This window comes from Leucopleurus acutus, assembly GCF_964270905.1.
Source record: "Leucopleurus acutus genome assembly, chromosome: 18".
In the NCBI taxonomy this organism is placed as follows: Eukaryota; Metazoa; Chordata; class Mammalia; order Artiodactyla; family Delphinidae; genus Leucopleurus; species Leucopleurus acutus.
The window spans coordinates 78283623-78298827 of NC_139160.1; the positions used below are offsets into that span (position 1 = coordinate 78283623).

The 15205-nt window shown below is 52.0% G+C and overlaps 1 protein-coding gene across 3 annotated transcripts in view; it reads left to right on the forward strand.

Annotated features, from left to right (window-relative positions):
• The window catches only part of TMCO3 (transmembrane and coiled-coil domains 3), a 31122-nt gene extending 19467 nt beyond the window's left edge, over window positions 1-11655 (forward strand). The window contains exons 8-14 of one of the 3 annotated variants that reach the window (XM_082859447.1): window positions 1255-1441; window positions 1523-1640; window positions 6594-6789; window positions 9389-9539; window positions 10141-10220; window positions 10910-11059; window positions 11243-11464. In XM_082859447.1, the coding sequence (XP_082715573.1) occupies window positions 1255-1441; window positions 1523-1640; window positions 6594-6789; window positions 9389-9539; window positions 10141-10220; window positions 10910-11059; window positions 11243-11356 (996 nt within the window). In that variant the 3' untranslated portion in view covers window positions 11357-11464. Of the gene's footprint in view, window positions 1-1254; window positions 1442-1522; window positions 1641-6593; window positions 6790-9388; window positions 9540-10140; window positions 10221-10456; window positions 10608-10909; window positions 11060-11242 lie in introns of those variants that run through there. The other 2 variants (XM_082859449.1, XM_082859448.1) reach the window with 2 other exon arrangements.
• The last annotated feature ends 3550 nt before the right edge of the window (window positions 11656-15205 follow it).

Below are 15205 nucleotides of genomic sequence, written 5' to 3' on the forward strand. Positions count from 1 at the left end.
GGGGCCTGGCGAGGACCTGTGGGGTCTCCCGGGAGCGGGAGGGTCTTCCCAGGCAGCCCTGTGAAAGCGCAGCCTGGACCCCTCGGTGTTCACGTGCGTTCAGACGTTCACAGCAAGCAGCGGTGTTACCTTGCGGTTAGGAGTGCGGAGGGGCAGCGTCTGGTCCCCCCGCGTCCCTGGTGCAGCCACCTCAGCTGGCGCGTTCTCATCTGGGCTGTGAGGGGTTGGGAAGAGTCAGGTGTCCTCTGGGTCCAGAGTCTCATAGCTGTCTTCCCCAGCACTGTGGTGTTCAGGGTTAAATAAGGAAGTAACGTCATTCACCATGATGTCTGCGTGCCCGCATCAGTGTGATACGTTTTTGTGATGCTTTAGGGATTTTGCGCCTGGGGATGCAGCCTGAGGCAGGGCTCGTGGGAGCAGGTGTGTGTCGTAAGTCAGGGCAGGGGCTTGGGCGGGCACCGGCCTTATTGGGTGCCTTTGGGTCTGGGGCGAGCTGGGGTCTCTAATGTCCCCTAGCTCCGATGTCCCTGAGCGCCACCGAGCCTGGCTGCTCCCCGCCTGGCGGCCCTGACCCTTGACCTGCACCTGGAGCGCATCCCGCCCCTTCGTAGGCAGGCGCATGGGCTCGGCGTGCAGAAAGTTTATATCCATTGATAACTACGCTAGTAAGTCCACGTTTATTTTGCTTCTATTTCTCAGCGATAAGTGACTGACAGCTTTAGCGCACCCTGAGGTACTGGTGGCTCTCCTGCCTTGTGGGGTACCCGTGTGGCCCTGTCACGGTGGGAGGTTACTTGGCGGGGTTTTGAAGTGTCAGCAGTTGCTGGCAGGCCCCTCTCAGTCTTCTGTGAAATCTCCTAGAGGCCTGATTAGAGACAGTTCAGAGACGCCCGAGTCTGCGAGATCCTTCCCGGGCCTTGTCACCGAGGATGCTCGCGCCCTCGACTGTCTGTCGTTTATCTGTGAATCACCTGGGCCGCTCAGGTGTGTCCCGTTTCCGCTGGAAGAGGGGGCGGAGGGGTCCCCAGCTCCAGGTGTGTTCTGAGGATGGCGGTGCACGACGCGGAGAGTGTGGAGGCGTGCTTCGTCCCTAACCACGTCCAGCGCTCGGTGACCGTGTGTGACCGCCCCCGCTTTTCGTGGTGTCGCGCTGGTGTGTTTGCTGCGGGGCCGGCTGGTTCCTGGGCAGGCGTGCCCGCGCTCTGCGGGGCCGCGGGCACTGAGGTGTGTGCTCACCCCTGTGCTCTCTTCCAGGTGTGGAAGATCTCCCTGCAGGGGCCCTGCTACATGACTGTGCTCATGGTGGCCTTTGGCTTGCTCTGGGGCCACCTTCTGCAGATCAGACCCACCCAGAGCGTCTTTATCTCCACCTGCCTCTCCTTGTCGAGCACACCCCTGGTGTCCAAGTTCCTTGTGGGCAGCGCTCGCAGCGACAAGGAAGGTAGGTGGCCGCGCGTTCTGAGCGTGTGTCAGGGTTAACCGACTTGAGTCCACACGCTCTTAGTGACTTTTCCCCAAGCAGGCGACATCGACTACGGCGCGGTGCTGCTGGGGATGCTGGTGACGCAGGACGTGCAGCTGGGACTGTTCATGGCTGTCCTGCCCACGCTCATCCAGGCGGGAGCTGGCGCACACGCCAGGTACGGTTGCTGCTCTACTTCAGTTCACGGTCTGTTTTTCTGGCTTCAGATCATTTGTTTATCGAAATACCGACCTTCCTTTCCTTCTCAAGTACAAGGTTTCTTCTGCTCTGTTTCCTTTCTGTTGGAGGACTCTGGTCATTCTTTCATGGTCAGTCTGCTGCCGATGGCAGGTTCTCTCGTTTTCCTCATCTGAGTCTTATCTCCCTTCCTGCTGGAGGACGTGGCCACCGGGTGTTGGTCCGCAGCAGACGTTTCTTTCTTCCAGTGCCTGGCAATGCTGTGCTGCTTCTCCCTGGCCTCCGACGGCTTCAGTGATAAACCGACTGTCGTTCAGATCTGTGTTTCTCCACAAGTTACGCATGGCTGCTCTCGGGCTGCTTTCAAGACTTTGCCTTTAGTTTTCAGAAATTGAATTACGCTGTCTTGGGGTCTTAGTTTGGGCTCTTCAGCAGACACCACAGATGCGGCAGCTTACACAGCAGACGTTTAGCCTCGGGGGCTGGTGCCCTCTCAGGCAGCTGTCTTCTCCTGTGTCTCCACGGTAGGGGGGGTGGAGAGGCTGCAGAGCCCTCCGGTCTCTCCTATAAAGGCCATTAGTCCCAGCACCGGCCCCACCTCCAGATGACTCTGGGGGGACACACCTCCGGCCCGTGACACCTTTGGGTTTGTCCTGTGTGGCGTTCGTTCATCTCCTCGAAGCTGTAGCTCTATGTCTCTTGTCTATTCCTAGTTCAGGACTTTCGGCCGTTGTTTCCTCAGGTGTTGTTTTGGTCCCGCTTCCCCCTCCTCCTGGGACCCCAGGGATGCACACGTGGCTCTTCTGTTGTCCCACGGGGCTCTGAGACACTTGGTTTTCTGCCTGTTGTTCAGACTGGGTAAATTCTGTCCGTTTGTCCTCACGTCCACTGGTCCCGTCCTCTGTCATCTCTCTACTGTTCAGCCCATCCAGCAAGACTTTTGCTCGGGTTATTATACTGTTTAGTTGTATAATTTCCATTTGATTCTTCTTTTTATAACTTCTGTTTCTTGCTGAGATTTTCTATTTTTTCATTTGTTTCAAGAGAATTTTTTAAGTGCTATTGAATCATTTTTACGATGTGGCTGCTTTAAAATCTTTGTCAGATAACCCTAATGATGACGGGTCTTGATGTTGGAGTCCCATTCAGGTTGTGGTTTTCCTGATTCTTGGTGTGCTGAGTGATTTCCAGTCGTGTCCTGGACATTTTATATCTGATAACATGAGTCTCTGGATCCTTTCATTATTTTTGAAAGCCAGCAGCCCCGTGTTGAGGCGTGGTTGAGGGTGGGTGTGTGTTCATCTTCCTGCTGAGCCCCGTCCGGGGAGCGTGGACAGCCTGCCTCATTGCTGACTGGCGGGGTGGAAGCGTTTTGTATTTTTAGTATTTGCCTTTTGCCAGATATTGTAATAAGTTTCAGCAATCCAAAGTGATCAAGATCTCTTCTCTGCTCTCAGGAAGCTCAGCCTGGCGGGGAAGGTAGAAGGAGGGAATGGTTTTTAACTGAGATTCCCAGAGGTGAAGGCTCCGGCCCTGGTGTGTGGCCACCCTGGAGCCCCAGCTCTCCATTTGCCAACCCTGCGGCTGTGTTCTCACCTGTAGGATGGGAACAAGGTGCAACCTGGACAGTGTGCTGGCTGTCAACAGGAGAGACTCGTAAGGCACCTGACACGCCCCTCGTATGTGCAGCTGTTAAAGGCCGTTTGTCAGGAAGGCCCTTTGTCTGTCATTTTTCTTTGATCCAAAGGTCTTTAACTGTCAGAAAAGCGACCTTTGTTGCATTAGTCCTTCTGGCTACAGATTTTCAGGGTAAGTAACTGAAAAAACATTTAGACAGAAAAAGGATTTGTAACTTTAGCTGAAAGTCGTTTGAGTTCTGCTTGGGCTGTGCAGTAAGTCCTTCCCGGGAGAGGCGGGAACCCCCTTTCCCAGGCAGAATCCGAACCGTGGCCAAGAGTGTCCGGGCCCCCTGGGAACTACGGGTATCACCTGGGAACCAGGCCCCCTGCCAGGTAGACAGGTACGGCTCAGGCAGAAGACTTGGAAAGCTTTTCTTTTTATCTTCCTAATTTAAAATTTCATCCAGTACTGGTACTGGTCCTGTTGACGTAATTCCTGTTTTGTCATGAGAAGCCATGTTTACCGAGAATTTTAATGACGTGGAAGAGTGCCCTGCGTTGTGTTAGGTTGTAAAAAAGAGTCAAGACCACATATAGTATTTCTCAGCAGGAGAAACATGGAGCTGCCACGTGACTCAGCTCTTCTGCTCCAGGGTGTGTACCCCACAGGGATGGGAACACCTGTCCACAGGTGTCGCCTTTGGGGGGGCGAAGGCGGCACAGCCGCGTGAGTGCCCCTCGTGCCATGAGCTGCACACTGCTGGGAAATTTCATGTTACGCATATTTTACCACAATAAAAAGACCTGTGCGTGAATGTTCATGGCAGCGTTCGTCGTGATGGCTGAGACGTGGAAACAACTCAAATGTCCATTAGCTAACAGGTGAATAAAACATACAGGGAAATGTCATTCAGCCGTAAAAAGGAATGGCGCGCTGCCACACGCTATAGCGCGGATGAGCCCTGAGCACAGACGCCAAAGCCCGCACCATGGTTCCCACAAACGATTCTGTTTATATGAAACGTCCAGAACAGGCAGGTCCACGGAGACAGCAGGCTGGTGGTGCTGGGGGCTGGGCTCGGGGAGTGAGTGTAAGGGGCGCAGGCTCTCTTGGGGATGAAATACGTTCTGAGACTGTGGTGGTGGCACAGCTCTGTGACTAGAAGCCGTTGAATTGTAGACTTCAAATGGGTGAATTGTGTGAAATGAGACATGTATCAAAAAAGCTGTTAAAAATTACATACAATATTATTTTAACTGCATAAAGGAGAAGATGGGGGCTAGAAATGTGCATTACAGAGTGTCCAGTAGAGGAGTAGATTAGGGTGAGTTTACTGTTTATTTACTTTTCTGTATAATTCGGGAAAACCTCTTTTCCAATTTTGATAACCAGGGAAAATTTAGAATAAAAAATATTAAATAAAATCAATAGTAATGTTAATATAAGCTTTGCCTCTTAATTCAGCTTTATTCAGAACTCGTCTTGATCTTTCCTAAAGGAAAGAATTGTCTTCTTCCCTCCAAATATTTCACAGGTAAAGGACAGAACACAGAGACTATGATAAAATTATAAAGTAATTCAAATTTTACTAGAATTAAAATCTTGCAAAACCATGAACGTTCTAGAAGAAAGTATGGATTAATGTTTTACTAAATATTGAAGATGTTCAAGCAGAACACAAATTCCAGAAGCCATAAAGGACAAGAAATGCGATCAGTGTCACTGAAGTTTCATACTTTGAATGTTTAAATACACGCACATGTCCGTGTACACACAAACACACATCCACCCACGCACACGCATGGATACACACAGACCTGCACACATACATATACACACACACGTGTGCACACGTATACGTGCACATACATGTACAGGAACACATTAGGTAAGCAGACCAAAGACAAATGGGAAAGAGATGTGTGTACACGTTCTGTCTTATTGTTTAAAATCGAAGTATAGTTGATTTTTAGACTGAGGGTTAAGTTTCTCATTTCATGAAGATCTACAAATCAATGAGAAAAATGAGACTAACGCAGTTAACAGATAGGTGAGCGCTGAGAGCGGCTAACTCAGCAACAAGCGAGTGGGAGAGCACCCCGCCCCCTGCCCCCCACGGAAGGAAGTCCGGGGGCGCCTCTCCCTGTTGGGCAGGGCCGTCTGTCAAGGGTGGACGTGGACGGGCACGAGCTCCCCCACACGCCGCCCCCAGTGTGGCTGAGCCTGGACGACCCATTCCTGGGTCCAGCCCAGGAGACGTAGCCCCGGCCCTCGGGTCACGGACGTCAGACCGCATCCCCACGTGTTGCTTTGGCCTCTGCAGCCCACTGAATGGGATGAGTCAGGGGTCACTGGGGTACAGGGGGAAGGGGCGCCCGGTGCCGGCCCTGAGGGTCCGGGTCGCGGGCGGTGGGTGAGGAGTTCGGCGTCAGTTGCCGGGCTCTGGGGGCCTGGCTGGGACTTCGCGCAGGTTTCTCTTCCTGCCGAGGCCACAGACCCCGTCTTCTCCCCTGGGCTGTCATCCTGAGCCTTAGCCGTGGGTGTTCACAGAGGCTCTGCTGTGACGCCCTGAGGCATCACACACCCTGGGACGTGTCTAGGCCTGGCTGCAGGGGCGAGTCCTCTCTTACCACCTGATTTACATTCTTCCATCAAGAGCTCTTAAACCAGAATTTTGGACTGAAGGGTTTCCTAAATGTGATGGGGAACTGGGGTTAAAAACTGTGTATGTTACCATGAACACGACAGATGCACAATAATGCCTATCTTGTGAAGGTCATTAGGTTGAGATCTTAACAATATATTGAGATCTGAGTAGCATATTCTATAAAGGGCTTCGTGCAGAAGCCTTTTCTCCATGACTAAGTAGCAGAAAATTCAGAGTTCTGGCTTGGGATAAGGGAAGGCTTTTCTGAAAGTCGCTGGCATCCCCCAGTCACGCTTTGGTGGGGAGCCTGCAGTGTCGTGTTACAGAGCGACTGTTGCCTTACTAAGAATTTCAAATGGGGGTTAATTCCTAGTGACGACTTTTATCATCTGTCATCGATGGAGACACATAAGCTGTCAGTCACGAGTCATTACATCCTATAAAATGTACTTACTCCAAAGTATTAATTGCAACACAATTCAGCTTCTATATTCAAGTAACTTAATTTCTGAGGTTAATGTTTGATGGATTTTATTCTAACATTTAGAAATGAAAATGTCTGCGATTTGGGTCATTTATTTTGTAACGTTAAAAAGGAATGAAAGGTCATTTCGTTGGACTTGAGCGTATTCTGAGGAGAATCAGGCGTCTCCCTCTCTTTCCCAGCGTCGCCATGGAGATCCTGCGGGTCCTGGGCCTGGTCGGGCAGGTCCTCTTCTCGCTTGCTGCGGTTCTCCTCTTCTGTCTTGTCGTGAGGACCTACCTCGTGGGACCGTACTGCCGGAGGCTGCACGCGGAGAGCAAGGGGAACAAGGAGGTCCTCATCCTGGGAATCTCCGCTTTCACCTTCCTCATGCTGACGGTAAGGCCCCAAATGCCCGCCGCTTACATCGCCTGACTCATCCTCTGTTCACCGAGAGCTTGTGATCGGTCCTTTCTCTTTCATTTTACTAACAGTTGGCATCCGTGAGGCGCTTGTGGGTGTTTTATCCACGCACAGTCGTGCTGCCTGGCGCTTCTGCCCGCGCTCTAGGCTCTCTGCTGGGATGGTGTTTGTGAGTGTGAAACCGTGCGAGTGTGTCTTAGACGCTTTGCATCCGAAGCAAGAATCACAGTTTAAAACGACTTTTTGTTCTGTTTGATGAGAACAAGCTAGTGAGCAGCATGACTTTTTTCGCTGTAACGGGAAAAGCTCACCATAGAGGCTTGTTTGGGAGGCGGCCGCCCCAGTTAAGGGACAGGCTTCTCATGGGAGAGCAGGGGAGGGGCGGAGACCCCGTAAACGGTCCCAGCTCTGGGGGCATCACCTGCACGGAAGAGCTGCGCCCCTCGACGTGCGCCGGAGAAGTGAAGACCCGTGTTCACGGGGAAACTGACGTGTGAGCGCGACAACAGCTGTGCTCCCATCGGCCCAGACCGCCCAGATGGCCTTCCTCAGGCACGTAGTTCAGCCCGCCACGGCCCTCCACGCCAGGGCGGCCACCCAGCTTTGAACCGTGGGTCCGTGAGTCGCCGGAGAGCTGTGCTGACTCGAAAAGCCAGTCCCCAAGGTCAGGAGCTGTGTCACTCACTTCCGTGCAGTGCGTGAAGACAGATCAGAGATGGGGGAAGGCCGCTGGCCGGGTCCTGAGGAGGGAGGGCGGTGGGGAGGACCCCGGAGGTCACGGGCGGCCCACGTGGCCCCACGGTGTCACATCCACGGGACTCGTGCTGTGACTTGGGAAGACGCTGCGTGGGGGAGCCCGGGGGAAGGTACCAGGGTCTCTGGATGACTTGGTGGAACTGCACGTGAGCCTACAGTTAGGCCAGGAGAAAAGTTGAACCCCGTAAAGGACGCTGAGGAAAGGGACCTCCTGGCGCGGTTGCGCTGCCTGCCAGCGCCTCGCGGCCGTGGGAGAGGACGGAGGTCTGCTTCTGCTCGGAGCCGCGCACGCGCGACCGACTTGGGTTTTGCGCGTTGCTCCGCCCCGGCTGCAGTGCCCTCTCGGAATGGCACCCAGCAGAGCGCTCCGACCCGGCGCCCCGTGCTGCCACCTAGCGGCGCTGGAGCCGAAGCAGCCTCGCTCTGCGGCCCGTGTCTCCTGAGCGCCTGCGCGGGTGCCGGGCGCTGGGGGAGGCATCTAGCGCCCGAGGCCGCCGCTCGCTCGCGCCGTCGTGCTTAGACGTCCCGGGCCGTGGGAGTGAGGCTGGACGTGCGGGTCTAGGCCCGGGCCGTGTGGGCCTGCGTGACCGCAGCTGGTTTCCCCAGGTGGCCGTGCCCTTCTCCCCGCCCAGCACGTTTCAGAGGCTGACCCCAAGCGGTAGCCCGTGCCAGTGCTTCATTCCTTCCCACGGCTGAATGGTATTCCTTGTCAGATACAGTTTTGCTGATGTCTTGCAGTTTGTGACTTGCCTTTCACTCTCTTGACGACGTGTTTTTGAATGGAAGTTCCTAATTGTAGCGTGGTGCTGTGATCGTTCTTTAAGGGCAGCACTTCAGGGTCCTGCGTGACACGTGTTTTCCGGCTCCAGGTCACGGAGATGCTGTGTGTTGTCCTCTGGAAACGCACTGCTTTCTTTTCTCACTGAGACCTGCCATCCACGGGAGGCGAGTTAGCGCCGGGTGGATGGCCGTGGTCAGGACCTGTTCTCCACGAGCGTCTCCTCACCCCCATGAAGTCGAAGTCGAAGGTCACAGCACAGAAGCCGCGTGGCCGAGCATGGGTGGCCCAGACGCCCTGCTGTCCCCAGGTGGGCGGGCGGCCAGCCCGGCCCCCTCTCTGCAGGCTGTCTGGTCGTGGTCTCCTGGGTCACGGGGATGGGTTCGGCTGGTCGGCCTCCAGGCACAGGGAGTTAGTTCTGTGACTGTTCCCGTAACGCTAGGCGCCCTTGGTTCACCGCGTCCGTGTCCGCGCTGCCCGGCGTGTGTCATGTGTGCGGCGGCAGCGAGCGCTGTGTCGGATCCGCTCCCAGGCATCTGATGGGCTCTGACACGGTCATCAGCAGGGCTTCCTGGAACATCGTCCGTCTGTCTTTGCTGCTCTCGTCACTGGATTTACCTCCCCGAGTTAAACGCCGTGTCCGCTTCCTTCCTCTAGGCGCTGGCCAGGGTGGGGGTGGGGGAATAGTTTTGTGTGCCACGTGTTTAATGCTAGGGGAGTTGGGCTGTTTATTGATTCAGGGTAAAGAAAGTGTGTCACAAATTCTTAGATCTTGGAAAATAGTCCCACTCAAAACGTCTGCAGCAGTCTACACGAACAATGGTTGCAACTGTTGTATGACCGTTTCCTCTCGCTCGTGGTCAGTGAGCTGACGTCCCCTGCTGTGCCTTCTGCGGGGTTCTCCTGGGACGCCGCAGGGGCCTGGGTGGCTTGTCGCAGTTTTATGGGGACATCCCGCTGCGTCCGAGAGGCCCTCTCGTGTGTCCTCAGCAGATTCACTGGCGGGTGCACCTGGCGTGACCTGTGTCCTCCTCCCCTCAGGTCACCGAGCTCCTGGACGTGTCTATGGAGCTGGGCTGCTTCCTGGCCGGAGCCCTGGTGTCCTCCCAGGGCCACGTGGTCGCTGAGGAGGTCGTGTCCTGCGTGGAGCCCGTCCGCGACTTCCTGGCCATCGTGTTCTTCGCGTCCATAGGTGACCCTCCTCCTCCAGGGGTGACACTCCCACTGGGTCTCATCTGCTCACACGTGTTTCTACTTAGCTTGTGCCGCAAAAACAGTCCCCATGGCGACTAGGGTCTGAGGGACTCTACCTTAGAAGGAGGGAAGGTTTGAGCTGAGGGACGGGGGCTCCTGACTGGTGGTCCTGAGGGTCCACCGCTCAGCAGGGTGGCAGGCCCACTTCAGCACGTCCACATCAAGTGCAGGAAGAAATTCTAATTTTAATACAAAAAATCAAACTAGTGTGTTGAGGCTGCTGCCCTGGGAATGTCCCCGTGGAGGGGGGCGGTCCCACTCGCGGTCACAGCACGGCCATCTGGCCTCTCGCTCACACCCTGCACTGCTCGGTGGGTCCAAGAGCCCCAGAGACTCTGGGTGCCTCGAGAGGCAGGTTCTGAAGCCCGTGGAAACAGGGCGGGGAGCACCGAGTCACCCGGCCCTCTGCTCGGGGTCTCGGGGTGGAGTGGGTGGGAGACACCCTGCCCCTTCCCGTCCTGGCGGAGGAGCCTGTGGATGTAGGGGCGGCAGGGAGGCCGGCCGCCCAGCCCAGACGATCGCCCGTGCCCGTCCCCCAGGCCTTCACGTGTTCCCCACCTTCGTGCTGCGCGAGCTCGCTGTGCTGCTGGCCCTCACGCTCTCGGTGGTGGCCATGAAGGTAGGGCCCCTGCTTGCGAGTCCGCCCTGCCTTTGCTTTCCCCTGTCACACCACGTGCCCCGCTTCCTGCCTGTGTGTGCCCCCCGCCCAGCGCAGCCCGGCAGCTGGGGCGTCTTGGATCGGGATGGCCCTTCGGCTCAGTTTGTGTTGAAAACGGGGGTTTCAGAAGCTGGGACTGGAGAAGCCGCTCTCTGGATCCTCCAGTGACACCCTTGCTCTGTAACTTGACTTCTAAGTGAGTCTAAAGAACCGTAAACCCGGCTCTGGTGACGCAAACGTACATTTTAACGGCCACTGAGAACTATTTCGCCACTTTCCACTTGTCTGATCTCTGTGACTACATTGTTGAGGTGCCCGTGTCAGCGTGGGATTCTGGGAGTGGGCGTGGCCTGGCTAGTGGCCGCTGGCTTGGCGGATGAGAAGGGGCGGTGCCCCGATGGCGGCTGAACTGCACTGCCCGCCGCAGGCTGCTTTCCTCCGCTTTCTTTACGTTGCGTTGAAAACAAAGTTTCCATTCTGAAGGCTGCACGATACTCGTTTGGCGGGAGGGCCTTGGTTTTCCCCGGGGTGTCTCCGTGCGTCCTCCCACGCGGTGCTGGGGCGGCCTCCCCCCCCCCCGGACCCGCCCTGCTTCCTGCGGGCGGTGCTCCGGGCCCGGCCTGGCAGAGCGTGACCTGCCGCTCTGCCAGTTCGCCCTGGCAGCCCTGGTCCTGTCTCTGCTGCTGCCCAAGACCAGCCAGTACGTCAAGTGGATCGTGGCCGCGGGGCTGGCCCAGGTCAGCGAGTTCTCTCTGGTCCTGGGGAGCCGGGCGCGCAGAGCACGTATCATCTCTCGGGAGGTGAGTCTCTGCCCGGCTGGTGGAGCGGGGTTGTTCGGGGGAGTAGGGCTGGGGTGGGGGGGCGCCCCAGTCCCCGGGGCCTCTTGGGGAAGGGGGCGCCCTCGTCCAGGCCGGGCACCAGAGGCTCGCACGCCGTGATGCGGAGACACGCCCCCGGCCGTGCTGACGCCCCGCCCCCGGCAGGTGTACCTCCTCATCCTGAGTGTGACCACGCTCAGCCTCCTCCTGGCCCCGCTGCTTTGGCGAGCGGCCGTCGCCAGGTGTGCGCCGCGGCCCGAGAGAAGGTCCAGCCTCTGAGGACCGCGGCCAGGCGACCGGCCGGAGCTGGCACCGCGTTCCCGGACCTCAGGGTCTCCCGGAGCCCGCCTCTGCGTGCAGTGATTATGCACCGTGTACATGTAACTCTGCGTTTTACAAATCGCCTTGACTCCTTTGCCTGGATGTGCCTTTTCTTCAGAAATTAATGTCAACTTTCTATTGTTATTTCATCAGTTCATGTTTTTTTGGTAAGGAAAAAAACTAGGAGGCTTTTTTATTTATTGTACAACTTGTAAACCGTTGGTCGATGTTTGTTATTAAACGTTTCTGTGACGTGAGCTTTTAATTCTCACAATGTGTTTGGAAAGTTACTTTTAATCCTTAAAGTCTATGTTTTCTAAAATGAGACAAGTTCTTCTAAATGTCTTTTGCTTTTTATTACAATTTTAAACAATACTTTCATGTCAGTTTTTATCAGGTAAATCATTCCTTTAAAATATTTGGTTTTGAATCACAAGACTATGCATTCCTTAATAAAAATCATTTATGATCAGTATAATTAATTGAAATTTATTGAAAACCTGTCTTTTTAATTAGATTTTTATGTTGAACTAATCTTTGTCAGATTTTAAAATTAAGATGCAAAAAAAAGGTGGGCGGGAGCTTCCCTGGCGGTCCAGTGGTTAAGACTCCATGCTTCCCCTGCAGGGGGTGGAGGTTCGATTCCTGGTCAGGGAACTAAGATCCCTCTTGCAGCATGGTGTGGCCAAAAAAAACAAAAGAAAAAGAAAATTAAGGCATGTCACCTATTACCTCACTTTTGTAGAGGCTAAATGAACGCAGAGCTACTTGTACAGGCTGAGTTCTGACTTTGAATTCGAAAAGTGTGTTGTGATTACGTGCCCTTTTTTTTTTTTTTTTTACTTTTGATGATTTTTTTTTCATTCCATATATTATCCAGTCTCACATGCTCACAGTGGGGTCAGCAATTACAACAGCCTCCTTGTCTCCCAGCTCTGACAAGACAGAGCGGCAAGACAGCCACAGCTGCGGCCAGAGTGTGCCCCATTTTAGAAAACCACACAGCTGAAGGTCTGATCCTTACACACATTTCCCTAAGGGGTACCTAAGTTGAGTTTTCCTATAAATACTGCCTTTAAGAGCCCAATGATTTGTCCAGAACACTTGGTGTAGAGGGACAGAGATGTTAGGTGTGATTACGGATCGCAGATGTAAATTATGGGTTGCAGTAATACTAACTAAAACACATTAAGGTGAAGTAAATTGTATCTAGTCTGAAGTAAATCAATGGAGAAATGATGTAGACGTGCTTATTTTTAGAAACTAGCATTGGTTGTATTCATTTTTAAATCATTCCACACGGCGCCATTCCCTCGGGATCCTTGGGCGGAGTGGGAGGTGTTAGCTGAGGCACCAAGGCCCTCCTGCCTTGCCTGTAACCCTGCACCGTGTCTGTCCGTGTGCCTCTCCCTCCGGCGTTGTTCTGTTTTCTCTTATATCTCCAGCACCCACAGCAGAGCTGGGACCTCTTAAATTTTGTTGAATGAAACCTATCTGATGTGCTGACATAAGGTTTTCCCTGAAATGTGGAACTAATCCCACTCTGTGACTGAAGTAATTAATAAAGATGCACACTTCGTGACAAGAGGAAATGCTGTTAGAAAAGCCCTGCTCCGTGGAGAGGTCTAGACCATCAGGACGCCCCAGAGCCATGGGGGCTTACCCCACCAGGCCCACTCTGCTGCAGCCCCGGGATTGGCCTCGCCACCTTTTACTCACCGGTGTCTTCACCCTCACCTCTCTTGGTCCTTATCATCTGTAAACTTGCTCCAGTCTGCCCCCATGGTGAACTCACAGAGCCCTCTCTCAACCCCTGTCCTCTCTCTCCCCTCACCGTGCAGACTCGCAGAAGGCTCAGAGCCCTTCTAACCCCCGCACCTGGGGCTGCAGACCACCTGCCTCCCAGATACCAGCATTGACCCATCACCATTTCCTCTGGGCCTGTGTGTGGCCCAGCAGTGATGAAAGGAAAAAACGTACAACTCAGAATACTCTACTTGGTAAGGCTGTTATTCAGATTTGAAGGAGAAATGAAGTTTTGCAGATAATTAAGACATTCTCCAATTTAGATCACGTGCTAGGCCACAAAACAAGTCTGCCAAAATTTAAGAAAATTGAAATCATATCAAGCATCTTTTCCAACCACAACAGTATGCGACTAGAAAGCAACCATGAGAATAAAAACTGCAAAAACACAAACACATGGATGCTAAACAATGTGCTACTAAAAAACCAGTGGGTCACTGGAGAAATCAAAAAGGAAATTTAAAAAAAATACCTGAAGACAAAGGAAAGTGGAAACACAATGATCCAAAAATCTATGAGATGCCGCAAATGCAGTTCTAAGAGGGAAGTTTAAAGTGATACAAGCCCACCTCTGGAAACAAGAACAATCTCAAATAAACAATCTAACCTTACACCTAAAGGAACTAGAAAAAAGAGCAAACAAACCCCAGAGCTAGTAGAAGGAAAGAAAAAGAGCAGAAAGAGAGAAGAAAAGATGAAGAAAAGAGAGGAGGCCCAAATAAAATCAGAAATGGAAAAGGAGAAGTTACAACCAACACCACAGAAATACAAAAGATTGTAAGAGATGACTATAAATGATGATACACCAATAAAAAGGACAACCTAGAAGAAATAGATAGATTCCTAGAAATGTACACTCTCCCAAGACTGAATCAGGAAGAAATAGAAAATATGAAAAGATAGATGACCAGTAATGAAATTGAATCAGTAATCAGAAAGCCCACAGGAAACAAAATCCAGGACCAGATGACCTCATGGGTGAATTCTAACAAACATTTAAAGAAGAACACATATTCTTCTGAAACTATTCCAAAATATTGGAGAGAGAGGAACACTTCCAAACTTATTCTGTGAGGCCAGCATCACCCTGATACCAAAACCAGACAACAATATTCCAAAAAAAGAAAATTACAGGCCAATATCACGGGTGAGCATAGATGCAAAATCCCATACAAAATATTTGCAAATGAATTTGCAAAATCCTGGACAATATATTTGCAAATGAATTCAACAACACATTAAGAGGATCATACACCATGATCAAGTGGGATTTATCCCAGGGATGCAAGAATGGTTCAATATCTAAATCAATTAATGTGATATACCACATTAACAAATTGAAGAATAAAAAAAACACACAAAACATGATCATCTCAATAGATGTAGAAGAAGCTTTCGACAAAATTCAATATCCATTTATGATAAAAACTCTCAACAAAGCGGGTATAGATTGAGCATACCTCAACAGAACAAACACCGTATATGACAAGCCCATAGCTAATATTATACTCAACGGTGAAAGCTGGAAGCATTTCTACTAAGATCAGGAACAAGACAAGGATGCCCACTTCTGTCATTTTTATTCAATGTATTATTGGAAGTACTAGCCACAGCAGTCAGACGAGGAAAAGAAATAAAAGGCATACAGATTGGAAAGGAAGAAGGAAAGCTCTCACTGTTTGCAAATGACATGATACTATATGTAGAAAATCCTAAAGATTCCACCAAAAACCTATGGGAACTAATACACAAATTCACTAAAATGGAAAGATACAAAATTAATATACAGAAATCTGTTGCATTTCTGTACATTAACAGTGAACTACCAGAAAGAGAAATTAAGAAAACAATCCTATTTACAATTACATCAAAAAAAGAATAACATACCTAGGAATTAATCTCACTAAGGAAATAAAAGACCTGTACTTGAAAAACTATAAGACATTGATGAAAGAGATTGAAGACAACACACAAATAGATATTCCATGCTCATAGATTGGA